General features: G+C 37.8%; 1 protein-coding gene across 3 annotated transcripts; it reads left to right on the top strand.

Annotated features, from left to right (window-relative positions):
- Positions 1-27,838, top strand: METAP2 (methionyl aminopeptidase 2). 3 transcript variants are annotated; one of them, XM_007468215.1, is made up of 11 exons: positions 1-283; positions 2,052-2,159; positions 6,282-6,347; positions 10,046-10,148; positions 19,437-19,598; positions 20,358-20,539; positions 21,622-21,716; positions 21,954-22,050; positions 25,735-25,838; positions 26,342-26,457; positions 27,152-27,838. In XM_007468215.1, the coding sequence occupies exons 1-11, from the start codon at positions 133-135 to the stop codon at positions 27,402-27,404; spliced, it is 1,437 nt and encodes a 478-aa protein (XP_007468277.1). In that variant the 5' UTR covers positions 1-132; the 3' UTR covers positions 27,405-27,838. The 3 variants fall into 3 exon arrangements, with proteins under 3 accessions (XP_007468277.1, XP_007468279.1, XP_007468278.1); XM_007468217.1 differs by having other exon boundaries at positions 35-283; positions 10,115-10,148; positions 27,152-27,794; XM_007468216.1 differs by having other exon boundaries at positions 74-283; positions 2,055-2,159; positions 27,152-27,836.
- The last annotated feature ends 54 nt before the right edge of the window (positions 27,839-27,892 follow it).

Raw genomic sequence — 27,892 nt, forward strand, 5'->3', positions numbered from 1 at the left:
GAGTCCTCCACCATCCCAGCATTCCCCGCGCCCTACCATCGAGAGCAGCTTCCGGCGTCGCTGGTGTAGGTGGGTGAAGAAGGAGCGGGCTCTCGCCGCCCTGTCTTAGTTCCTGGCGCTCTCTCGGGCAACATGGCGGGTGTGGAGGAGGCAGCGTCCTGCGGGAGCCACCTGAATGGCGACCTGGATCCAGACGACAGGGAGGAGGGAGCTGCCTCTACGGCTGAGGAGGCGGCCAAGAAAAAAAGACGGAAGAAGAAGAAGAGTAAAGGAGCTGCCACAGGTAAAGGGAGTTTTTATGTTTTCCCAGTCCCCGCCGGGATGGCCGAACGGCTCGACTCAGGCCCGGCGGGGCTGACAGGGACTAGGGACTTAGAATCCTGGACTGATTCCCAGGACAGAACGTGTGTCCGGGCCGAGCTGCAGATTCCCAGTCCCGGGGAGAGGCGGCTCCTCGCGTGGTATTAGGGACCTGGTGGGGGAGGGGTGGAGAAGAGGGTGCCTCAGCTTCTGTGGGGTCGTTGCGCCGGAGCCCCTGCATTGCCGGCGCTTAGCTCCCACGCAGACGGTGCGACGGACCTGAAGCCGTGCCCAGGGCCCAGCCCTCTCACCTTCCTCGCGGATTGGCCTCCTCAAAAATCTAGTTCTGACCCATACTGCCGCCTCCTTGCTGGAGCAACGTGGGACATATTTTCGTCGAGGGTTGGGGGTGGAGTAACCGAGTCTTAGCGCCTCAGCAGCACCTCCCCCCACCATCCCAGTTTACGGAGAGATTTGTGTGGCGCGCAGCCCTTTTGGGGTGTGTGTGTATGTGTGTGAATGCCCACGCGCGCTCTTGTTACTGAGTAGTAATAGCAGGATGTGTGGTGGTGGTGCGACTCTTCCCCTGCCTAATCCCACAGTATCGTCAAGCTTTTGGGCTTTTAGGCCTGGATTATGATGCCACTTGTAGGCAGTCTGGGTGGGATATTCTGTGGGTCCGAATGGAGCTTTTCTAAATCTACTGGTAAGGCAAGGAAAACAGCTGAAAGTTTTCAGTTGGATTATATTATGAGTTAGAAACTTAATTGTTTGATTGTGAGAAGTCAGTGTTTTTGTTGCATCAAGGCCTTGGTTTTAGGAAGAGTTATTTGTACTGTTAAAATCAGCCACAGAAAAAGTGAGAGGACAGTGGAGAAGGCAGAAGTGATAAAGTGGAGTTGAGAGAGGTTAGAGAGGGTTAACCTGTATCCTTTTGAAATTTTGATTAGATGGGAGTTGAAGAGGGAGAGCTGTAGGGGCTAGGACGCTTCCAGAGCAAAATTGAATCCCAGGATATAGTCTCGTGGCAGTTCCTGGCTTTCAGATGAAATCAAGACTCTTCAGTTTGTCCTTTTAAGGTGTTTAGCAGACTGACCCTAATATATCTTTAACAGTTGTATCTCTCAGGATGAATTCTCTGCGTAGCCAGCATGTCACTTCATTATGTGCTACATGGTAATACTACCTCTTTTTACGCATACATATTACTCATATAGCTACATTCTTATCACTTTTACAGCAGGGCCTGCTCTTGTGCTTAGCTGTTGGAGAAGTTTGTTTTTTAGTAATGGAATGTCTTTTCCTACTTATTTTTATTTTACCCAGCCCGGCTTGACAATTTCTTTCTTCCTGAACCCCTGAAGCCCCCAGGGCCCCACAGAAATCCTCTTACTAAGGCCTTCAGCATTTATGGCCCATCTTAAGTCCTTGCTTGGTTAATAAATTATTTGTTGTAGTCTAATTGTTAAATACTTTAAAAAAGTTAAAACTACTTAAGAGTAGGGAACAACTTACAGTTTAGCTCCTAGCACAGAGAATGCGTAATGAGTATTTTGTTGAATGGGCAGTACCACTTAGATATGGAAGATTTTTCTGTCATTAAATAAAGTTTATTCTGCTTCAAGTAATGTTTCTGCTTTTGTTTTATGAACACTTATCAGGAAGACTTAACATGTTTTTTAGAGTCCTTAGAACATATTCTAGTGGGAAGATCTTTATTAGATTTGATTTATGTTATTATATTTGATCAGCAGAGCAACAGGAACCTGATAAAGAATCAGGAGCCTCGGTTGATGAGGTAGCAAGACAGTTGGAAAGACAAGCATTGGAAGAGAAAGAAAGAGTTGATGACGATGAAGGTAAATGGTTAATTTGATTTTTGTGGTTAGGAAAGCAAGAAAATATGGCATTCTTTAACCAAAGTTGCTTATTTGTCCATATAGTCCAATATTCTCTGATGTTTTACTTAACTGGTGTTAAAGCCTCAATGTCACAGGTGAAAAGGAAAATGTATTTAGTTATTAGCAACTCTTTAAAAAGTTGGATATGTTGAATGCTCAAATAACAGATCTCAACTTTAAAAATGTACTTAACAAAAGGCTGAGTAGTGGGTATTAATAAGATAAAATTGAATGACTGTTTATTTAACTAACCTTTATTGAACAACTAATATGTACTAGGCACTATCTTAGGATACTTTCATCCATTCTCATTTTACCCTCACAAAAACCAAGCTAACAGGAAATGATAGTTATATGATTTGCCCAATGTGACACAGCTAGTTTGTGTAGAATAACAGAGCCAGAGTTTCAAACCTAGCACCTGATTCCAAGTCTATTCCTTTTACTCTATCAAAGGTACTTCTCTTTATTGTCAAAGGAGCATGTTGGAGTGCTTCTCAAATCTGTTATGAATTTCCTGACCCCAGATCCTTGCGGTATTTTGGAGCTTTTGCCAAAGATTTCTTTAAAGACAACAACTCTTGGAATTGTAGGAATTGACGCTATCAGTAAGACAGTGGAGGGAGTGTTTAGTTAGGAGAACTATTTTTATTCTACAGCCTCTTTTGGCAGAAGAGGAGATGGGGCTTCCCCATTCTTAGTTATCTATTGCTATGATCTACTGTTCTGCCTCAAGCACTGCCAGCTTGGGCTTATGCCTTACAGTCCTTAGCAACAAGTACGTGGTGTACTTTATCATGTTAGGATAATGCAGAGCAGTTGTTTTTCCTTTAGAAGGATAAATTCTCTGCCTTCAGGGAGCTTACAGTCAAATTTAGTGGGAAAAAGTGCCAAGAATTGTTACCAAACCCGGACACCAGGTTGCAGCAAAGGAAAGTACAGCGTTTATTGCAAAATGCCAAGCAAGGAGAATAGGCAGCTCATGCCCAAGAGACCTGAAGGCTTTTAGAGAAGGGTTTTTAAAGGCAGTATTAGAGGTGAGGGTTGCCAGGTGCCTGATCAGCTTGTGGACATTCTTCTGATTGGTTGGTTGTGCAGTAACAGGGTGACTTTTTGGGAATCTCAGTTATTAGTTTTCTGGTTTCAACTGATCTGGAGTCTGTGTGCTGGTGGTCAGCATACAGCTAACTTTTTCCACTTGGTTTGGGGGGTTAGTATCTGCAAACCAACTCAAGGATATGGTTCAAGATACTATCTGTAGCCCTTGAGGAGAAACTAAATGTCCTTTGTTTTTAATGGCCAAACTATTATTATTTAGTCTTGTTTGATTGTTTTCCTTTGTTTTTGCATTTTTCTCATGTCTCTGATTAAATTTGCTCCTTGGAACTCAGGGAAAGCCTAAGAGTCTAAAGCTTTTTTACAAAAGAGGTGGGAGACTTGGGGTCTGTCCCCAGGAAGGCCCCACAGGGTCCTGCTTGGTTCCAGATTCAAGGGAATAGTTAAGCTTTTCCTTTTCCTTAAGCACATCTCTTGTCCATTCTGCCTTGGTTTATGCTTCAGATTATAAACATATTTTGAACTCTTAACAAGAAAGGTATTTGTAAATTCAAGGTAATATAATAGGTTGCTGTTGACCCAGTGTGTGTAGAATATCAATCACAGTGCTAATTTGAAGACAATGCCTGCCTTGTTTCATTACACCTCTGCAAAGTTATATGAATCTCTTGACATTGAATGAGGAAATTTTGCTTGTCAGAATGGAAATCTTCAGTGTACTAAAGAAGATTTTAGGACTATCAAATATTTAGGAATTTAGTTTTCTCCAGTTTGGGTTCATTGTTTTCCTAATTCTTTTTTTTTTTTTTTTTTTGTGGTACGTGGGCCTCTCACTGTTGTGGCCTCCTCCATTGTGGAGCACAGGCTCCGGGCGCACAGGCTCAGCGGCCATGGCTCACGGGCCCAGCTGCCCCCCGGCCTGTGGGATCTTCCCGGCCCGGGGCACGAACCTGCTTCCCCTGCATCAGCAGGCGGACTCTCAACCACTGCGCCACCAGGGAAGCCCTTTCCTAATTCATTTTGATAATCAGGATCAACCAGTACTATTAAACTGTTGTGGGCTTCCCTGGTGGCACAGTGGTTGAGAGTCCACCTGCCGATGAAGGGGACACGGGTTCGTGCCCCAGTCCGTGAAGATCCCACTTGCCGTGGAGCAGCTGGGCCCGTGAGCCATGGCCGCTGAGCCTGTGCATCCGGAGCCTGTGCTCCGCAACGGGAAAGGCCACAACAGTGAGAGGCCCGCGTACCGCAAAAAAAATAAAATAAAATAAACTGTTGTAAGAAGTCTTTGAGAGGATGGAAAGCTAATATTTTAATATCTTTTTTCTAAAGGAAAACTGATTATTGTGGAGAGACAAAATATAGAGTTGGAAAGATATACTGGTATCTGCAGTAAAATTTATTGAAATTTGGAGGTGGAATTGTGGGCTGAATGCTGATGGAAAGCTCATTGGAAGGAATGGGACTTAAAACCAAACAAAAGAGACCATTTTGGGGCAGGACAAAGTGTAGTGAACAGTGCAAACTGGCCTCATTATGAGACGATTCGTTGAGGGAGCTTTTGAGCAACTTTTTTCCCGTCTTTCATTTGTTTATTCATTCATTATTTGTTTCCTTCTGATTTTATTGAGATATAACTGGCATACAGTTCTGTGTGAGTTTAAGGTATACAGCATAATGATTTGACTTAGATACATCATTAAAATGATTACCAAAATAAGCTTAATGAATATCCTAGTTATTTGCTCTTAGTTATTTTAGTTATTTGTGGGTAGATTAGCATACTTCAGAAATGATTGTTGAAATTTATTGAGCAACATTTTTAGTAATTCAGACACTTAGGTCTATTTTGATACCTTTATTTAAAATATTTTAACTCACTGTTTAATCTTGGTCATAATTGTATTCTTTATTTTTTCTCAAAGTTTAAGTGTATGGTCATTGAGCTTCAAGCAAAGTTGTTATGAAAACTGACAGATCATGGCTATTTTGTGTGTTTTTTTGCCAGCTGTTTTTTTGAAATAGTTCTTATTTTTGGTCATCAGGTTCTTTTGAAAATCTGAAAACTATGAACCTAGGAGAAGTAGAAATTTTTTTGTATGCAATTTGATCCAGAAAGAAGGAGAACTCTTTCTCTAATAACAACTATGCAGGAAAAGATATTTTATTTATTTATTTATTTATTTATATTGGCTGTGTCTGGTCTTAGTTGCGGCACACGGAATCTTCTTTCTTTGAGGCATGCAGGATCTTTCATTGTGGCCCATGGGCCCTTCATTGCAGCGTGTGGGCGTGTGGGCTTCTCTCTAGTTGTGGCGCATGGGTTTAGTTGCCCCGCGGCATGTGGGATCTTAGTTCCCCAACCAGGGATCGAACCTGAGTCCCCTGCACTGGAAGGCGGATTCTTTACCACTGGACCACCAGGGAAGTCCCAGGAAAAGATATTTTAAAATATGAGACCCCATTTACCTCTCACTGGATTAGGAATCAGGTGATATTCTTGGTTCAATTTTGCTATTTATCTGTTAGGATTATCTTGGGCATGTCCCTTAAACATTCCTTGTTACCTCATAGGGTTGCTTTAGGGTCACATGAGGTCATGAAATACAGGTGTTTAACTGCAAAGCATACATAAACTGTAACTATTATTATTTCAGATGAAGTCATATAGTCATTATTACAGGTATTTCAGTAACACTAGTTATTTTTTCTTTGCTTTAAAAAAAGAAGATGTTATTTAATACATGTTTTATTCTTAAAAATATCTTAATTCTTTGAGTAGAGTAAGTCAAAGTAAAGTTTACTAGTGCTTTTGATTGCACAAGTCAAATTCTGATACTTAAAGCTAACAATATACAAAGTTCTAAGAGTATTGGGTCAGCTTTGTTGTATGCTATTTAAGATGCACTGTGTGTGTGTGTGTGTGTGTGTGTGTGTGTGTACGTGTACGTGTACTTGTCTGCTTGTGCTTGTTTCGTCCCTCTGCTTATAAGGCTTAAGTGAACTTGACATGTCTTTTCTTAGATGGAGATGGTGATGGAGATGGAGCAACTGGAAAGAAGAAGAAAAAGAAGAAGAAGAAGAGAGGACGTTAGTGTCTTTAGTTAATCCTACTTGCCAAATTAGAAGTGGTTATTAACCAGCAGGTTTGAAGAGTAGATTTGAAGTTGCTTAAGATCCTGGTATATGTTAGGGAAATAAATGTAGGCTTAATGGAGGTAGAATTTAGTGAAACTCACAGCTATTTGGCAAGTACTTTGGTTTAACAGTCTTGTTACTTTCTTTAGCTGTATTCAGCCAGGGGATGTTAATAATAAATTTATTGGATTTTACTGCATGTTAGGGATGAGTTCCTAAAAACTTTATAATTTAAAATTTGAATAATTCAAATAGTTTTGTCAGTGATGACTAAAGTAATGCCACCAAGTGGTAATAGGATAAACATAGTTTGCAGTTCACCTGCCAGTTTTGATATTACGAGATTCTTGACGAATATTTAATGAGGAGTCCCATTATTTAAAATTTGTGTGTATGGTGAATTTTTATTAATAACATGTATTGTAGTATTTCAAATTCACTTAAAATATGATCCTACTTGTATTTTGTTTCTATAAACGATATAACCAAACATCTTCATAGACCGGAAGCTCTTAGGGAGACTAAGGGGAGACTGTATAGTTTCGGGGAATAAAGTTTGGGTTGAGAATGAGAACAAGTTCTAATCTTGGATGCCCTTTGGTTATTGGAGACCATTGAGTGTCTGGCTAAACCTTCCTTTAAAATCTTTAGGCTGAAATTTTATGAATGAGAATATTGAGGGTTTGACTTTCATTTTTATCTCTGGGTTGAAATACTTAAATTATTTTTTAAGAAAGCTATTGACTCTGCCAGCCATTCCCCTGATATGTCTCTAGGTGGAGATGGAATAGCCTTCTTTCTAGTCAGGCATCTATCCTGGTTAGATCCTTCTACTCAGGATGTCAGTTCTGCCCCTAGCATAATCTGTATTTAATGAGCACAGATTACTTGCATTCCAGGAATCTCCAGGTATTATGATGTCATGTTCGTTCCATTCAAAAATTGTTCATAGTGTGCTTGTGAGACGTATTACCTGAGATTGGCTCGAGAAAGATCTATTTCTCCAAATACTCTAAAATTGCTTCCTAATGAGGATAGATAAGCAGGGAGGAGCGTTAAGAGGCTGCTTTGTATTTGCCCTTGGTAGAATTCTTCCACTGACAGATGTTTTATTATGATGCCATCAGCCTTTGTTGTGCCTCCTCTGAGGATGTTGTTGAACTTACTGTTCATTATATTTCTTTATGAGCAGTCTTGAGAGACCCTTTTTTGTCTGGTCTTAGTATCAAGAATAATTGTGCTTTTCCTGAGTAGTTAATGTGTTTTATTGCAGAAGCACCATGAACTATGCAAATAACCTAGCTTTTTTTTTTTTTTGATATTGGCTACTAGAGGATTTAGAGCCAAATCTGGTTTTGTATTGGCCTTATTTCAGGTTCTATTTTAGGTTCTTTCTGTGTTTTGATTTTTGTTCTCTGATTTGCTTTGAATGTCTCTTATTTGTGTAGGCTGTCATAAATCACTTATGAAATAAGCCAAATACTGTAATCAGGGGCTGTTTACTGCCCTCATTTTCCTCATCTATAAAGTGAGAGAATTGTAAGTGATAGTTAACAATAACTGCAATACAGATATTTATAATTATTCATAGTTTCAGATAATAACTTGGACATAGTACAATATAAGTTTCAAAGGTTATCCAAGATTTCATCTAGTTCCTCATTTTGTAGATGAGGAAACTGAGGCTTGGCGCATTTAGGCATTTGTCCAAGTCACAGCTAATAAGTGGTAGAGGCTAGGCTTCAACTTATTTCAATGACAAATTCTTTATTTTTTCTCTAATGAACTTTTTGAGTCCTTTATTTGGTCTTAATAATTTGTGGACAATATAAAAGCATCTTTATTAGATTTGTAGATGAAATATAAAGCTGAGGATGATAATACTTTGGTTGACAGAAATCAAGATTTCAAAAGAAAACAGACAATAGGCTAATATTAACAAGCTGAAATTTAAATAAGCATATATAAAGTTAGTATAAGGTGATAGAATCCTAAGGATTTTGTGTGCTTATACAGTGTGAACCAAAAAGCTAGGAATCTTAACCTTTCAGTAGCAGTAGGATTTTTAGAATCAACAGTGTATTATACTAATTGTACCTTATTTGAACTATTAATAGAAGTCGATTCTAGTACCAACTTAAAAGGAACACTGACAAGGTTGATGAATATGAGTGAAAGTGTTAAGAACCACATCCCTTAAAGTGGTTTCTCATCATAGAGAGGAAGGAAGCAGTAGAAATGAAAAGTAAATTTTTTTTAACTGCAAAGAGTTAAGTAGAACTAACAGATGAAAGTAACAGGGAGATTAGTGTTGGAAGAGCTTTCTAACAGTTACAGTTCTCCCCAAATGAATGTATTTTAGCTTGGGAATAGTGATTGCCTCCGCTGTCAGGCACTTAGTGCCATCCGTCAGGGGTGTTAGAGGATTCCTGGATTTGAGTGTGAAGCTAAATTAGATGACCTCTAAGGTCGTTTTTGATTTCAAATTCTAAACGTTCCCTCTTCGGAGGAACCTAAAACAGCATTCCCCAAGTTTATTTGTCCGTAGAACACTTTTAAGCATTACATAAAAAAGAGGAAAACGGTGGGTGTTTGTGAAATATTGAATATTCAGATTAAAAGAGGGAACCAAAAAATGGTTCTGTAGATAAATGATTTGGCTCAGTAAATTGTCAAATTTTTCTTTATATGCATCCTTTTATTTCCCATTGCAGAACAAAAAAATCTAAAATATGTGTTAAAATTTCAGATAAAAACCCATAAGACTGGTTAAAATCAAAAGAAAACCACACACTTCAACTCAGTAGTTGTTACATGCTGCAGGTATACATTGAAAGTCATATATTATTGCATAAATTAAGTCTTATGTAACTTCCTGACATTTCTTGGATACAGCACTTGTTACTAAAAGAAAGTTCTTTGTAGAATAAGAACTATATAAGAGCTAGTTCTTACGCATTTAAATGGATTTTTAGAAGACACATCTCTAAATATTTTTAAAAAGCATTTTGGAACACTGGTGTCTTAGAATGTAGTTTGGGAAATAATGTGTCCTTAAAACATACGCTAAGTACTGTAACTTTTTTCAAGTATCTGGAAATTTGTATATGGCTACCTAAAGTCTTTTAGCCCTGGGGTATGTATACATACTAACATACTAAGTATGTATGTATACATAATATACATACTATGTGTACTAACTTTTATACATAATATACCCTTGGAATAAGTTTTTTACCTATTAAACATAATAGCTTTATATTTTTACTTTATCGCTATAGGATTTCTTTTTTATTTTCTTGTTGCTTCTTTGATTTTTATTTGCAAAAGCCAGCCTCTGTATGCTATTCCATTTCCAGTATAGTAAATGAAGACAAAAACATTAGAAGTGTTCTTCGTGCCAAGGCATATACTGTTTAAATACATAATGGAGTTCTGAGGAGTTGAATATTTTTATTCCCAAGTAATTAATTATAAATCAGGAGGTGGCTATTTGGTGAAATATCTTCTGTTTTTAACTGTAAATTGATACCAGGGAGGTTCCTTAAAGTCAGGACATATAATAGCAATTAGGAACTGAGAAAAACTAATGCTAACTGCTTAATTTTGTTTTTAACTACAGAAGTTAATGCTTTATTTGTATCTCACAGCAAAAGTTCAAACAGACCCTCCCTCAGTTCCAATATGTGACCTGTATCCTAATGGTGTATTTCCCAAAGGACAAGAATGCGAGTACCCACCCACACAAGATGGGTAAGGATCATAAAATAACTTCCAGTTTGACTTTTGAAAGTTGTAGTTTAGCAATAAAGCAGATTTGATTTTTCTTAGGACTTTGCTCCACTACCTTAATAAAAAAGCTTATGAATTTGTTGCAGAGAAGATACAGTAGAAGCCCTCTTATCCAAAATGATTGGGACCAGTAGTTAGTTAATCTTTATTGATAAAAGTTAACTTAAAACAAACATTTGTTTTTCATCATTCTTGATCTTTGAGCATGGACTGCATTGAACTCCACTTTTTTTTTTTTTCCATGGGCTGAATCCATAATGCATTTTCTGGTCTGTTCCATTTTGAGTTTCTGTGAACAGTAAGAACTAAGTAATCTGCAGGCTGATGCCTATATCTACATTTTTTTTTCCTGAAATCATTTACAGTTCCATTTGACAGAAGTATTTTTTGACGACTTGCCTTTATTGAAACTCCTCTGAGTAGTCAATTTAGTTTTCATAGAAACAATTCTTTTTATGTAATGTATAATTAAACTACATAATTACAATAACAAGTACAGATGACTTACACAGGTTTGGGCACAGATAACCTGATTCTTGGAAGTGTTCTGAAAGAATGCATTTTACTTGGTTAGCAGACACTTGAAGTGGCATTATGTAGACTAGTTAAGAGCCTGGAAGCTGGGACCTAACTCTGCATTTGAATCCCAGTTCTAACACTTACTAGCTTTGTGACTTGGGCAAGTAATTTATCATGTCTGTGCTTTCATTTCCTCATCCATAAAATGAGCTCTTCATAGGGTTGTTGTGAGGAATAATATATGTAAAGCATTTAGAAGAGTGACAGACACATAGTAAGCATTAGGTAAGTGTTAGCTGCTATTATTATTATTATTATTCAAAACAGGAACCTAGCCACTAGTATTCAGACTACAGTGGGCATTGGTCTGTATGGTTTACAGGGGGATCAGGAGCATTGGTTAATCCAGTGGTTGCAATAGTTGGTTAAGAAAGCTTCTACTGTAGCACTGTTTCTTTGACCTGTAAAGACATCATTGTTTTTCTTTAAACTTAGAAAGGAACATGATGTTATATTTTATGGCATGGGCATCTTTTGTTTGAATTTGAATACATCAGTCACTATCCCTGTCTTAAAACATTTATTTTTAAAGTGTCACAAACATGCAGTTTTATATTAATTACATAAATTTTCATAGTACATATGATGTGATGACACTTATTTTTTAATATAATCTTTTTTTTTTGCTTGTTTCCTCTTCCTTCCCGACCCATGTAACCACCTAGCTGGTAGCCTTCCGTATGTTTTATGCTCATGTATGTGTACATCTATCTCTGTGTAAGGAGAGTGTTTTGGTCATTATTTGTTTACAGAAACAGAATCGTAGGCACACTTTCCTCCTCCATGCCTTTCTCATCAGGGCTGCATCTTGGAAGTCCCTCTAAGTCAATCAGAATAGCTCTGTTATTCTTTTGAATGGCTTCATAATCTGTGGCATGAATATACTGTACTTTATTCCACCATTTTGTAATTGATGAGCATTCACTTTGCCTCCAGTTGTTTTTTTTGCTGTTATAAACCATTTGCAATAAAGATCTTTCTTAAGTATATACATATATATGTATATATACATATATATGTGTCTGGGAATACACATATATATCTCCTTATGTGCTGGCAGTTTTATTATGTGATAGTTCTCCAGGAGTGGGATTGCTGAATCAAAGAATATATTAATACTTTATGATTCCCAGATTGCTAGTGATTTTTGAGCATCTTTTGATTATTGGCTTTATTCTTTTGCTCTTGCAGAAGTTTAAAGATTATACTTTTATTTTTTATTGGGGTATAGTTGTTTTACAATGTTGTGTTAGTTTCTGCTGTACAGCGAAGTGAAGTAGAATTCCCTGTGCTATACAGCAGGTTCTCATTAGTTATCTATTTATACATATTAGTGTATACATGTCAATCCCAATATCCCAATTCATCCCACCCCCACCCCCCACTTTCCCCCCTTGGTGTCCATACATTTGTTCTCTACATCTGTGTATCTGTTTCTGCCCTGCAAACTGGTTCATCTGTACCATTTTTCTAGATTCCACATGTATGTGTTAATATACAATATTTGTTTTTCTGACTGACTTCACTCTGTATGACAGTCTCTAGGTCCATTCATGTCTCTACAAATGAGCGAATTTCGTTCCTTTCTATGGCTGAGTAATATTCCATTGTATATATGTACCACATCTTCTTTATCCATTTGTCTTTTGATGGACATTTAAAGATTTTATATAACAGTATATATTCATATTTTGTACTTCTGGGTTCCTAGCAGTCTCTTCTGTTTTCTCAAACTCTTTTTTTTTTGTTTTATTACATGTTTAATTGGTCTAGAATTTTTTGTCTAAGGTTGGGGGTGCTGATTTTACTTTCTTTCAAATGGATAGCTAGTTGTGCTAGAATTATTTCTTAAGTAGTTCATACTATTTAATTGAATGACCACTTTTGCCATATACTATCCTTATATAATGGAACCAATTTCTGTATTATTCTGTTCCACTCATCTATTTGTCTATTTCTATACTAATACTGTTTCTTTTGATAGTTTGATAAGTCATTTGTTTCTCCTCTGCCACACAACCCAACCAAACAGTTCTTTTTTTACTTTTCTCAGCTACTTTTGGTGATATTTTTAGTTTTAATACACATACCCACCGGAAAATGCCTTTCTTATTGGAATCACATCATATTTATGTATGTTTCAGAAAACTGACAGTTGTATCACATTGACTTCTCCATTGTCGTAGTATATTTTCCACCTTATTCTGATTTTTTAAAAAATGTAGGTCCTGTCCCTTTTTTGTTAAGTTTGTTCTTAAGTGTTCTATTGTTTTGTTACTGATGTGAACGAGATATTTTTATTCCCATTTCCATTTCTGTTTTCTTACTGCTAAAGGGGAAGAAAGCCATAGATTTCCTATACTTGTTAACACATTGTTAATATATATATTTTTTTTTAACTTTTTTTTTTTTTTTTTTTTTTGCGGTATGCGGGCCTCTCACTGTTGTGGTCTCTCCCGTTGCGGAGCACAGGCTCCGGACGCGCAGGCCCAGCAGCCATGGCCCACGGGCCCAGCTGCTCCGTGGCATGTGGGATCCTCCCGGACTGGGGCACAAACCCGTGTCCCCGGCATCGGCAGGCGGACTCTCAACCACTGCGCCACCAGGGAAGCCCCATTGTTAATATTTTTAACAACATGAATATGGTGGAACACTTGTAGTCATGTTTAATTCAAGAAAAAATAATTGAGCTTTTGTAAATCTTAGAAACTACCTTTTCCTTTTTGCTGTCATTTTCTAATGCAAACTAAACATTGTATAGGTGGAATAAGTTCTGTTTTTGAAACAATACAGGAAGATATTAATTATATATTATAATATCTCTTGGGATAATACTTTTCTTAAATATTGCAAGCAATGTTGTGTGCTGTCCTGGAGAAATACAAAAGAAATTAAGATACTGTGGTTATGTTTGTTCTTTAATAAATCTCAACTTTTTTGAGATTCATATAATCAGTTTTGACTACCTGCAAATAGATTACAATCAGTATTCTTACGGATTTGGTAAAGTATTAAATATAGTTTTGTACCTTGCCTTCCTTGATTGAAAATTACATGAGTTATCACATAGAACTTACCTGTGTAACTGCCACCCAGGTTGAGTGCATTATGTTAACTTTTGATTAACTTTTTATTTTGAAGTAATTTCATACTTAACAGAAGTAATTCCATTCTGTGAGACTAGTACACAGAACTCCTGCATACCTTTCTCAGAGTATCTTTAACATTTTGTCACATTTGCTTTATCGTTCTTAATCTCAATGGAATATGACACTTATATTATGTATAATATACAAATAACACTCCATTTTCTCCTTGGAAGATAGAAAGATAGAAGGCAAATGTGGAAAAATGTTATATTGGTGAATCTGTACACATACAGTTTTTCTGAAGTATTTGAGAGTAGGTTGTGCATTTTGGGGTGGGTTACTAGATAAGTAGATATTGTGTCCTTTTCACGGTTGTCAAATATTAAGGCACATGATGTCAATTTCTTTCACTTGGATAAGGTATTAACCAGTTTCTCTATTATATCATTATTGTTTTTCCTCTTGTAATTAGTAATTTGTGGGAAATTATTTTGAGAATGTAAATATCTCATTCCTTAGGAATATCTTCCTTACGTGTGGAAATCCATAATTTTTTAATCAGTTTTTACTAGGATGGTTGTTGCTCTTTAAAAACGTTTAACATTCTGCGTACATTTCCTGTGTCATTAAAATTTTTTGAAGCCAATTTTAATAGCTATAATGCTGTTCTGTATCTAGCATAACTTTATTAGCTATTACCCTATTTTTGAACATTAGTACTGTTTTCAATTTTTTGCCACTAGAAAAAAATTCTGTGATGAACATCTTGGTATGTTAATTGGATCTGATTTTTCCCTTTTTCTAGATCTCTAGAAATAGAACAAAGAATTATTTTGAAATTCTTGATATATATTTCTAAATTCAGTAGGCAGTTTTTTGAGACGCTTATTAATTTTACAAGCAATACATGTTCATTATAGGACAGTTAGGAAATACAGATAAGCAAAAAGAAGAAAGTAAAAATTTCCTTAATTCTGCCTGTGATTTAAAACCACTGTTTACTGTCTACTATTTTACTGTATTTGATCACGTGGTTAATGTGGTGACAGCCAGCTGTTTCTTTTTTAAAGGTACTTTGTTCTTTTTGCAGTTTCCAGGTAATCTGTGGGATACTTTGGTACTGTTGGAAAATCCTTTTTTTAACAACCTTTCACTTAATTATTTTAATATCCATTGATGATCCTTGCTTTATCAGTTATCTTGTGAGGACTTAATAATGGTGAATTTCTAATTCTGTCATGCCTTCTACATTTATTTGCTGACATTATTCTATAAGAAGAATTTTCCTTTACCAGCTGGGGATCAACTATAATTTCTTCTTATAGGCAGTTAAACATGCTTTCTCTCTCTCTCTTTTTTTCTTTTTTGGGCCGTGCTTCGTGGCTTGTGGGATCTTAGTTCCCCAATCAGGGATTGGGCCCAGGCCTTTGGCAGTGAGAGCCCAGAGTCCTAACCCCTGGACTGCCAGGGAGTTCCCTTTTTTTTCTCTTTAAATACCAGTTTCCAGAGGAAGGAATTGGTGTCATATCTGCATCATTCTTAATTATTTCTGGGCTAAAGATATGCATTTTTTTTATAGGTATGCATTTTAGATGGTTTTTGTAAATGTGTCATAGTGCTTTAGGAATGCACTTAAAATCACTTTTAAGTTATCTGTGCAATGAGTTCAGAAACATTTATGACTATTAGAAATTAATAGATACCTTTGTATCTTTTGATTTTACTTTTATTTTTCTGCTTTTAATACATCCACCAGTAAAGGTGATGAAATATTAAAAAGACTCAGAAATATCAAAGAGGTGCAAAGAATTTACATACTCTATATTATTATTATTTTAAAATATTTATTTATTTATTTTTGGCTGCGTTGGGTCTTAGTTGTGGCACGTGGGATCTTTCATTGTGGCATGCAGGCTCTTCATTGTGGCACATGAGCCCTCTAGTATAGCCTGTGCTCTTAGTTGCCCCACAGCATGTGGGATCTTAGTTCCCTGACCAGGGATCGAACACATGTCCATTGCGTTGGAAGGTGGATTCTTAACCACTGGACCACCAGGGAAGTCCCTATATATTCTATAAACACTTCCTATAAAGATTCTCTTTCAAGCGGTTGTTTTGATAGTTTTGTTTTACAGACATAATTTTTTTTTAAAGCATGCCTCACCTGACTCTCAGTTTAACTGCCTTTTGGAATAATTGGTATGACTTAGAATGATTTTTTTCATCTTATTTATAAATTTTTGTTAAATAGACTGTCAAAAATTCAAATTCAGGTAAAGGGAAGGCTCCTTCATAATCTTTCTCTTTCATTTGGGCCTGTAATTATAATTAAAGACCCTGGCAGTAAGCTCTCGAATATCACTAATGATTTTCAACTTGAACTCAAGACTTAGCAAAATAATTTAATTCAGCTGATTGATAGTTCTTTACTAACAATGCAGAACATTCCATAATCTTTTGAAGAATCCACTGCTTCTAAGAGTTAGCCAGGGACTTTCCTGGCGGTCCAGTGGTTAAGACTCCCTGCTTCCACTGCAAGGGGTGTTGATTTGATCCCTGGTCAGGGAACTAAGATCCCACATGCCACCCTTAGGCCAAAAAAAAAAAAAGAGCCATTCAACCTTCAAAAGTGTAAGATAGTCATGAGATCTATTGATTTCAGTATTGGGGATCTTTATTGTATTATGTTCTGATTCTAAAATGTCAAATAGCATTTGAAATTTAATTCCACTTATGGTTTTTTTTTTTGCGGGGGGGGGTTTTCGCGGGCCTTTCACTGTTGTGGCCTCTCCCGCTGCGGAGCACAGGCTCCGGACGCGCAGGCTCAGCGGCCATGGCTCACGGGCCCAGCCGCTCCGCGGCATGTGGGATCCTCCCGGACCGGGGCACGAACCCGTGTCCCCTGCATTGGCAGGCGGACTCTCAACCACTGCGCTACCAGGGAAGCCCTACACTTATGTTTTAACCTATAAGAAGTCGATTTGAAGAATCTTAAGGGTTAGACTGAGGAGAAGAAATGGGAATTGATAATGACCAATTTCCTTTTCACATCCCTACATGCGTAATATCCATCAGTTCCCTGTGGACATAGTCTTTTATCTTACCACCCTAGAGTAAATATTAGCTGATATTTTTACTTTCCACAGAAATCTTTGGCTTTTGAAGCAGAAGGTGCTTTCAGACTTTACTGTCAGGTGTGGCTGTAGGTATATGTGCCAGGATTATGGTCCATGTAAAAGATGAAGAATTGTGATTTATTTTGCTTAAAGATTGAGAATAAAGCTAGTACTCTTGTGCCTAAGATGATTTATTCTTAGAATGTTTGGATTCCTGGTTTTCAGGAAAGAGTTTTGGACTTTTGGGAGAGACGGGGCTAGAGTTACAACTAGAGGTCAGGAGATTGTGGCTTGTCTGTCCGGGCATGGAGCGAGCAACTATAAGTGTACTGCAGCTGTAAAATGTTGAGTCACATCTTGAGAATATACTTTTTAAAGGATCTTATCCTGTTACTTTCTGCTCTGAGGGTGTTTGTTTGAATACTTTGATTGCAAGTTGCCTCTTAGTTTTTACTATTCCTGTAAAAGTAATTGATAACACATTTAAGTATGTAAGGGGTTTAAAATTGACCTTAAACTGATAATATTTCAGTTTTCTAATAACAGCAGTAGATAGATCCAAAATATATTTCCAAACAGTAAATAAGCTATAGAAGCCTCTGTGACTCTTAAATACCCTCAATTTCACATATGACAGCTCCTTTGGGCTTTTGTAGCAAATCAGAGGAAGTAGATGTTGGCACAGGTAGCTGCTGCAATAAAAAGTAATAATGATTAACTTGATGCTGACACACAGAGAAACTCTGAAAGCATTTTGGGGCATTAACTTAGGGAGCTGTAGTTAAAGCAGTTGGGTAAACTCTTTTTTATAGAGGGTCATATTGTAAATATTTCAGGTCTTGAATGTTAATTCACTTCTGCTGTTGTAGCATGAAAGTAGGTATAGATGGTATATTAAATGAATGAGCATAGCTATGTTGCAAAAAAAATTTTGTTTATTTTTGTTTATTTTTGGTTGCATTGGGTTTTCGTTGCTGCGCACAGGCTTTCTCTGGTTGCGACAAGTGGGGGCTAGTTTTTGTTGCGGTGCACGGGCTTCTTATTGCGGTGGCTTCTCTTGTGGAGCATGGGCTCTAGGTGCACGGGCTTCAGTAGTTGTGGCACGTGGGCTCAGTAGTTGTGGCTCATGGGCTTAGCTGCTGCACGGCATGTGGGATCTTCCTGGACCAGGGATTGAACCCCTGTCCCCTGCACTGGCAGGCAGATTCTTTTTTTTAATTAATTAATTAATATTATTTATTTTTGGCTGCGTTGGGTCTTCGTTGCTGTGTATGGGCTTTCTCTGGTTGTGGCGAGCAGGGGTTACTCTTCGTTGCGGTGTGCAGGCTTCTCATTGCGGTGGCTTCTCCTGTTGCAGAGCACGGGCTCTAGGCACGCAGGCTTCAGTAGTGTGGCATGCGGGCTTCAGTAGTTGTGGCTCATGGGCTCTAGAGCGCAGGCTCAGTAGTTGTGGCGCACAGGCTTAAGTTGCTCTGCAGCATGTGGGATCTTCCCGGACCAGAGCTCGAGCCCGAGTCCCCTGCATTGGCAGGCAGATTCTTAACCAGTGTGCCACCGGGGAAGCCTGGCAGGTGGATTCTTAACCACTGTGCCACCAGGGAAGTCCTGTTGCAAAAAAATTTTATTTACAAAACAAGTGCCAGGCTGGATTTGCCTGCAGGCTGTAGTTTGCTGACCACTGGCTTTGAGGCAAATAAGAGTTATTTCTTGAAGGCATCACTTTTATACTAAGTATAATTTATACTTCCGTGATCACTGACTTGTGAATTCTGTATTCAGTATTGCTTAAGAATCTGTGAAAGCTATAACTTTAAAAAAGATTTTCACTTGAAACAGTTATTATTTTTGAAATATACTGCTTAAAAAGGGAGTCAGTAGATCTTCTCATTTGCAAATACTGAATATAAAAATCTTTGTTATCCTTGGCAGTTTTAAAATATGAGCCATCTCCTTCAAGGAAGATTACCTCTAATATATATACAATTAGAAAAATCCTGCAAAAGCACATAATATTTTATGTTTTGAGGAAGGTGTATGCAGGCGGCCAGGTCAAGTCTTTGGATTAGTACTTGCTCTGTTGGTGAAGTTAAATGTTAATATTTGGTGCATCCTTAAAATTTATATTACCTCAAGGGGAAGGATGACTTTTTTTCCTCCCCGCTGCTTTGTTTCTAGGACTCTTTTCTGACTTTTCTGGTTCTCTACTTTTGTGTTATGTGGTGTAGGGTATTAGTCCTCTGACTATGAATAAAATCTCACTTGACTCTTACGAAAGGTTTAACTTGATTAGGTTTGGTTGTACCTGTGTGGGTACTTGTATTTCAGAAACTTTGCCGACTTTTAATAAAAGAAACTGAATACGTAATTTTTTGTCCAAAATATCTTAGTGTATTTTTAACTCTCAGCTGTTATGCTTATTTTGCTGTTTATTAAATGACTAATGCTATACTATGCATACTATAAAGGCGAACAGCTGCTTGGAGAACTACAAGTGAAGAAAAGAAAGCATTAGATCAAGCTAGTGAAGAGATTTGGAACGATTTTCGAGAAGCTGCAGAAGCACATCGACAAGTTAGAAAATATGTCATGAGCTGGATCAAGCCTGGGATGACAATGATAGAAATCTGGTAAAAGGGATATGTTTTTGTAAGAACATGATTAAAAAAACTGTTTAGAGCTAACTCTCCAATTGTAATGTTTGGCTTTCATTATATAATGCTTTTCCAAAAAACTTTAAGTGAAGCTTCTAGAAATACTTTCTAAATTCTTGTAGTGTCAATGTAATGAGGAAACCATAAGAGGACATTTGCAACTTCATTCACCCTATTTTGTACTCATGTACTCTCATGTGTACAAATGTACACATACTGATTCTTATTTTCTGTTTGGAAATCTGTTACTTTGCTTTCCAGTAAATTGTATTAAATGAAAATTCTGGGACACAAAACATTTATGATGCAATGAAGAAATCAATAAAAATAATTATTTCTCCAGCTTTCCCCTTGAGAAATAATAAGCTATAGGGCAACTTAATACTCTGATCCCAAGAATATTCAAAACATGCAGCATTGAGAAAATAAAACGTAATCAGCATTTAAATTAGTCTAAGTCAAGAGTCTTATTTCCTGGTAAATCAAGTTGAAAGTGGATCGTGTTTTTCTGTTTCTCCAGTTTTCTAGTGGAATTAAATTCTCTTTATTTTTTAGAGATGAACTACTGTGTTCATAACGTCAAAGGACTGTTATTTAGTCACATGCAGAAAGTGCTCAGATCATTCCCAGAAAGTAATTTAAGAGTTTTAGTAAACTTTCTGGAGTTGATGAGCTGTAAGGTATATACGGGTAGGAACATAAAAGTAAACAAATTCCTTTTTTTTTTTTTTTAAGTGAAAAGTTGGAAGACTGTTCACGGAAGTTAATAAAAGAGAATGGATTAAATGCAGGCCTGGCATTTCCTACTGGGTGTTCTCTGAATAACTGTGCTGCCCATTATACTCCCAATGCTGGTGACACAACAGTATTACAGTATGATGACATCTGTAAGATAGACTTTGGAACACATATAAGTGGTGAGTTGTTAGAAATAATTCCCACTCCACCCTCCTCCTGAAAACTCTAGTCATGTCCCTGTTGGGTGGGGCTGTAGATACTGAACTCTCACGTTTTCTTCTTGATGCCTCACTTTTCAGTAGAGCTATGTTGAGGTAGATTTTGAGATTTACTTTAAAGCATCCTACTTAGTGGAGTACAGTGAAAACTGTTGGGTAATTGAGGTTTATTATCTATTGTATCAAGGCATGAAAAATAGAATCTTACCTCTCATTCAGTTCATTGTTGTAGACATTTTTTATTCATATAACAACAAAAAGCATTTACTTAGAACCTTTGAGTTTACCAACCTTTATATATAATTGTTAACTTTTCTATATTCTCTCCCAAACCCTGTTAGGTAAGTACCTTTTACTTTCACTTAACAGGTGAGAAAGCAAAGCTTAGATTTAAATACTTACCTGAGGTTTTACTAAATTGGAGAAGCTAGTCTGATGGTTAGTGTCCTGTGGACCTATACATTTTCTCTGCCCACCGTGCTGTTCCTTAGTTCCCCAGGCTTTTCTCACTTTGATTTGTTTCTGTTTATTTTTTTTTTATAACTGCCTGGGTGAATATTGAATTGGTGCTGTCTTGAAGTAGTATATACCAACCCTGGAATTAATTTTTTCATTTCAAAACCTTTGTATAACTTATTTACACTTTTTTTCCCTTTGATTATGATTGCTGTCTGGGTACTTGATGTGCTGCCTTCATTTGAGCCCATCATTTTTTTTTTTTTTTTTTTTTTTTGCGGTACGCGGGCCTCTCACTGTTGTGGCCTCTCCCGTTGCGGAGCACAGGCTCCGGACTCGCAGGCTCAGTGGCCATGGCTCACTGGCCTAGCTGCTCCGCGGCATGTGGGATCTTCCCAGACTGGGACACAAACCTGGGTCCCCTGCATCGGCAGGCGGACTCTCAACCACTGCGCCACCAAAAAAGCCCCTGAGCCCATCATTTGATGTTTCTGTTAACTAGCAAGGTTAGTTAATAGAGTAGATACTATAAAGTAGATCATTTGACTAGCTAATAAGTAAACTTAAAGACAAATATTCTCTTTCAGGTAGGATTATTGACTGCGCTTTTACTGTCACTTTTAATCCCAAATATGATACATTATTAAAAGCTGTAAAAGATGCCACTAACACTGGAATAAAGGTATGTGAACTGTAAGCACCATTTCATTCAATATATTTTGAGCACTTCATAGCCTGTTTGGGTTATGTAAGACTGGTCCACCACCCTTAGGGTTTTAAGTGGGTTATTGTAATACAGTGTATGGAAGGCTTTTGTAGAGGAAGTCATTTCTGCTTGTCCCTTATTTTAAGATATTAAGAAGTTAAGTTGCTATAAAATTCTGCATTTGAATAACAGTATACACGATTCTATTTTTAGTGTGCTGGAATCGATGTCCGTCTATGTGATGTTGGTGAGGCCATCCAAGAAGTTATGGAATCCTACGAAGTTGAAATAGATGGGAAGACATATCAAGGTATGTTCTCTAAAAATGCATCTTATCTTGAAATGTCTGTGACCTTGGCAGAAATAATTTTGTAAGATAGTGTTGAGTTCTTTCTTTAGATCAGCTGCTTCATCTTTATCTCCTGGGAATTGGGAACATAAAGAGGAAAAACAAGGGAAATGACCTGTTCACGGTAGGAATTCTGTGGTAGCTAGCTGGTGGGAATTGTTGTTATCTACCCTGGTAGCTGGTAAGAAGACAACCTGGGGATTTATTCCAGGATGGCTGAAATGTAGGCTAGATTTTTTTTTTTTTCTGTGGCACACGGGCGTCTCACTGTTGTGGCCTCTCCAGTTGGGGAGCACAGGCTCTGGACGCACAGGCTCAGTGGCCGTGGCTCACGGGACTAGCCGCTCCGCGGCATGTGGGGTCTTCCCAGGCCCGGGGCATGAACCCGCGCCCCCTGCATCGGCAGGCGGACTCTCAACCACTGTGCCACCAGGGAAGCCCAGGCTAGATTTTCTGTGACTAATCACAGGCTCAGACAGAAGCCAGAGACCCTTTTCATTGATGACTCTCCCCACCTTTTTTTTAAGTTGAATTCAAAATTTAGAGGCCAGTTAATTCCTTGTGTGTCCTTCCTTTAATCTTATTCCCCTTGCTGCCTAGTCTTTCCCAGCCAGTGCCTGGTTACACAATTCCAGAGTCACCTGTGCCTTCTCGTGTTGTCAGTCCAGCCTTTCTCCAACTCCCAGGGTTTATCTGACCACTCTCCAGCCACCATTCTCCTTCCTGATCTGTGCTCATGCTCTCTGTAACTCGTGTCTTAAAAACTTTCTTATAGAATGTTTCCTACATTTCCTTTAACCAAATCCTGACTCCTTTGTAATCTAATTTAGCATGGAGACTCTCACGCTTCCTTGTCCCTCAGAAAATTCACATCATTCACCATTCTTTGCGTTCCCCTGTAGATACTTTTGGACTGTGGTGTTCTACCAACTGCACAGTGGTTCTTCCTCTAAGACCTGACACAGAGCCTGTCCTTGTTGCTCTCTTGCAGATTCTTAAACCTGGGAACGTCTGTACAAGTCAAAAATTCTTAAGACTTCTCACACTTGGATGGGAGGTGTTACGGGCTAATGAAGAAAACATGCTTTGGGGTTGGGCAGGTCTATCTTTGAGTTTAGATAAATTCTGTCACCTCTAAGAACCCAAGTTTCTTTTTAAAGAGTTTTTTTCTTTAAAGATTTATTTATTTTTGGCTGCATTGGGTCTTTGTTGATGTGCACAGGCTTTCTCCAGTTGTGGCGAGAGGGGGCTGCTCTTCATTGTGGTGCACATGCTTCTCATTGCCGTGGCTTCTCTTTTTGCGGAGCTTGGGCTCTAGGCACGCAGGCTTCAGTAGTTGTGGCTCATGGGCTCTAGAGCGCAGGCTCAGTAGTTGTGGCTCACGAGCTTAGCTGCTCCGCAGCATGTGGGATCTTCCCGGACCAGGGATCGAACCAGTGTCCACTGCATTGGTAGGCGGTTTCTTAACCACTGCACCACCAAGGAAGTCCCTCTAAGAAACCCAGGTTTCTTTGATTGTAATAGGATTCAAGATACCGTGTTTTGTTTTGTTTTGTTTTATAAATTTTATGACAGTGCCTGGAATTTATTAGTATTCAACAAATATTTGTTGTTTCCCACCCTCAGTTTTGAGATCGGTGCCACAACAAATATGTATTCACGTCTCTCTCAAATCATCTTTCCCTTCTATTTTCCCCTAATTCTACAACTTTGGTTGGCATGTGGTCTGCCTTTCAAGGTATATTAGGTGACAATTTGATTTAATGTTTAGTCGCCACATAACAGTTCTAGCCTGCAGTGTTGGAATCCTTAATATCTACTTTCTTACCTCTTCCACTAAGCCAATGCAACATTTTAGGTTCTATTATTTCGGTACCCCCTTTTTTTACCAGTTATTTTGTTGATCAGGGTTCTTAGTTGAGGGTGACAATTCATTTTTACTAGTTTAAGTGTAAACAGTATAGACAGATCATGATATTGGGAAGATGAAGAAATGGACTATAGGCTGAACTTTAAGAAGCAATTCCCAAAAACCACATAACAGAACTGGGCCGGGCCATAAAGGGAGTGGTTTTATTTACCTTGATCAAGAAGCTACAGAATTGGAAAATTACCTTTATAGCCATTCGTTCCAGAATTAGCCTGCAACTGTACACAACCTGTATACTATAAAAATGGATACCCCTGAGCCCTGCTTCTTCTATGTAACTTAGTTATATGTGTTAGGTTGGTATGGCTAAGAAATCTTTTTATTTAAATGTGTTTTTGGTTGGCCTGGGGGGTCAGTTTGTCAGGTGTTAGAGGAATAATAATGCTTGCTGAATTTTAAAATAAATTTAGCTTATCATTTATATAAGAAGGAAGTTGTTTTTTAGGAGCTAATTAAGAGTCTTATTTTTCTGTACCACCCCCTAAATTTGTAATATGCTTGTAATTATTAAAGATTTGAAAAAAAACCTTGCTACCTAATTCTGCCCTAGAAGAATGGTAACTCACACTGAAGATTCTAGCACTGTAGAACTAGATTTTTTTCTTTTAACCTTTATTGTGGAATTTAATAAAAACTGAAAATACACACAATGTAAAACTTCAGCTGAACAATTGTAAAAGCTATGTAACCTTACCTCTTTTTTTTTTTTTTTTTTTTTTTTTTTTTTTTGCGGTCCGCGGGCCTCTCACTGTTGTGGCTTCTCCCATTGCGGAGCACAGCCTCTGGACGCACAGGCTCAGCGGCCATGGCTCACGGGCCCAGCCGCTCGGCGGCATGTGGGATCTTCCCGGGCTGGGGCACGAACCCGCGTCCCCTGCCTCGGCAGGTGGACTCTCAACCACTGCACCACCAGGGAAGCCCTAACCTTACCTCTTGACAAATAGAATACTGCCAGCATTACAGAGGCCCCCCCTATTCTATATACCCCTTCTCAGTTACATTACAGAAGCCGCCTTCTAATAAGCCACTATCTTGAGTACTAAGGATTGGCATTTCCTTTTCTTTGTCTTTACCATCTGTTATGCATCTCTAAACATTAGTTTAATTATGCTTAATTTTGAACTGTGTGTGTGTGTGTATGGAATTGCACCGTATGTATATAATTGTGCTTTCTTTTGCTCATTTGGTTTATTTCAGGTCAGTGTATCTGTAGCTTTTCATTTTTATTGTTGAGTAAGTGTTCCATTGTGTGAATGTACTCAACAATTTGTTTATTCTATCAGTGATCCCAGGACCTTGGAATTGTTTAGATTTTCTTTTTTAACATTTGAAATGTTGATGTAATAATAAATTTTAAGGTTTCTTATTTCTATTATTTTGACACAGAATCCTCATTTTCAAATTACCTTTTGGTCCATAACCATGAAAATACATATTTTTCATGTTTGTAATGCTTATATACATGATATTTTATGACTGTAATTTTATTAACAATAACTCCTTAGATGGACCCCCACCCATCATGTCCTCATCACATAGTTTATTCTTTTTCCATCATTTTCCCTACTCCTTCTAGTTTTTAATCAGTAACATTGCAGTATCCCAGTAGTTTTCCAATTTGTATTTAACTATCTTAATGTGGGGTTATTTAATAGAGCCATACCTGTTTGTGCTTTTAGAGACCCTGAATAACTTTTTTTTTCCTGTTATGCCAGTGAAACCAATCCGTAATCTAAATGGCCATTCAATTGGGCCATATAGAATACATGCTGGGAAAACCGTGCCCATTGTGAAAGGAGGAGAGGCAACAAGAATGGAGGTATGTATGCCATTAACACTGTGCTTTTGTGAAGCATTTTGACTTTTTTTTCCCTACCAAACTATGAAGCTAGTAGTAGTTGAGTATATAGTATGTTGAGCAAAATTAACTTGCCATCCATTCTCACCCCAACAGGAATTGGGCTGTGTGAGTGTGCAGATTGTGTCTGGTCAGACTGGGGCTCAGTCAGCTGTGGAAGTGAGGCATGTCAAAGGTTCATTCAACACTTGGTGAATATTTACTGAGCATCTCGTAGGTGCCCATCTCTTTAGTAGGCACTGGAATGTATTCAGTAGTAGCAAACAAAATTCCCTGCTCATGTAAAGCTTACATTTTAATAGACGACACAAAGACCAAAAGTGCTAAGGAGATAAAGCAGGAAAAGGTAGATAAGGACTGCCAGGTATGGGACGACTTCAGCCTGAAGTTGAGATGGGAATTTTAATTAGTTGTGAATTTCTGAATTTTTCTTCTCTACCCTTGACCCTTATATATATTTTTAGGAAGGAGAAGTATATGCCATTGAAACCTTTGGTAGCACAGGAAAAGGCGTGGTTCATGATGATATGGAATGTTCACATTACATGAAAAATTTTGATGTTGGACACGTGCCAATACGGTGAGAGACTATAGTTTTTATATGACTGACGAGTTTCTCTTCCCAGTTAACAGCATTTTAAAAAGTGTGACAGACATCCACAGTGGCACATTCATAAATGCAGAGTTCTATGGCCTAAAAATAAGTTCTGTGGATTTCTATAATTCAGCAGAAAAATTGTCCTGTTAAAAATTTTAACCGAGATGAGAATGATGTAAGTATTCTCTTCTTATCCAGTTTCCAACAGGCGTAATAATTTCAGAGATTATCATTTTGCTGGCATTCCTAGGTTTTTGTTCTTCGTATTTTCCCATTGGTAAACTTTATATTTTTATTTACTTTTTTTTTTTTTTTACTTTTCGGAGATGGTTGAAGTGTCTACTTTTTGTTCAGGTCTTTCAGCTTACTGCCGAAATTTCCCCCAAAAGGGAAATTCCCACCTTCATACTATTGATGAGTCTGTACTTGGAATTTAACACACACATGCATAGACACATAAATATAAGGTAGCCTTCATCTGGTCTCCTATTCATCTGCCATCTATAATTGGGTATTATACATTCTGGTTTTTGAATATTGAAAGAGGCAGCAAAAAAGAGCTTTTTGAACTTTAATTACTAAGTGAAGTCATAGCTTTGGTTTGAGTTTTCCTTAATGAGGGAAATGAGTTGCTAACTTTTTAGCCAAGTATTAATCTTGGATTTTCTTGTCTTAGGCTTCCAAGAACAAAACACTTGTTAAATGTCATCAATGAAAACTTTGGCACCCTTGCCTTCTGCCGCAGATGGCTGGATCGTTTGGGAGAAAGTAAATACTTGATGGCTCTGAAGAATCTGTGTGACTTGGGTATTGTAGATCCATATCCACCATTATGTGACATTAAAGGATCATATACAGCACAGTTTGAACATACCATACTTTTGCGTCCAACATGTAAAGAAGTTGTCAGCAGAGGAGATGACTATTAAACTTAGTCCAGAGCCACCGCAACACCTTTTATTTTCTAAGTTTTGTTGGAATACCTTATACCAGAATTAATTTGCAACCTGTTGTCTGTTTAACAGTGGACCTATATAATACTTTTATCCGTGTTTAAAAAGGAAGGAATTTGATCAAAGGCAAACCATTTAATGTACTTAACAAGAAAAAAGCTTTCAGGACTTTGAAATGTTAACTGTTTTCCTTCTGTCTAGGAAATGCTATAAAGCTCCAATTAATTAGGAATGACCTAATACATTTTGTTTCAAACACCTAAGAGATGCTTTTCAGATATTTATATTGCCATATTCTTAATTGAATGCTTTGAATGACTACATCCAGTTCTGCACCTATACCCTCTGGTATTGCTTTTTAACCTTCCTGGAATCCATTTTCTAAAAAATAAAGACATTTTCAGATCTGAGAGCTATATTTCAATGTCTGTGGTTATAATTCTGTACAGGAAATAGTTTAGCTT

Source organism: Lipotes vexillifer, unplaced genomic scaffold (genome assembly GCF_000442215.2).
Source record: "Lipotes vexillifer unplaced genomic scaffold, Lipotes_vexillifer_v1.1 scaffold180, whole genome shotgun sequence".
Lineage (NCBI taxonomy): Eukaryota > Metazoa > Chordata > Mammalia > Artiodactyla > Lipotidae > Lipotes > Lipotes vexillifer.

What these genes read in the sequence shown, in the direction of transcription:
- METAP2 (XM_007468215.1), top strand. Translation starts at nt 133, where the DNA reads ATGGCGGGTGTGGAGGAGGCAGCGTCCTGCGGGAGCCACCTGAATGGC. An exon ending in CTTTGGAACACATATAAGTG is followed by an intron (nt 20,540 to 21,621) that starts GTGAGTTGTTAG and finishes ATTCTCTTTCAG; the next exon opens with GTAGGATTATTGACTGCGCT. An exon ending in CCACTAACACTGGAATAAAG is followed by an intron (nt 21,717 to 21,953) that starts GTATGTGAACTG and finishes TTCTATTTTTAG; the next exon opens with TGTGCTGGAATCGATGTCCG.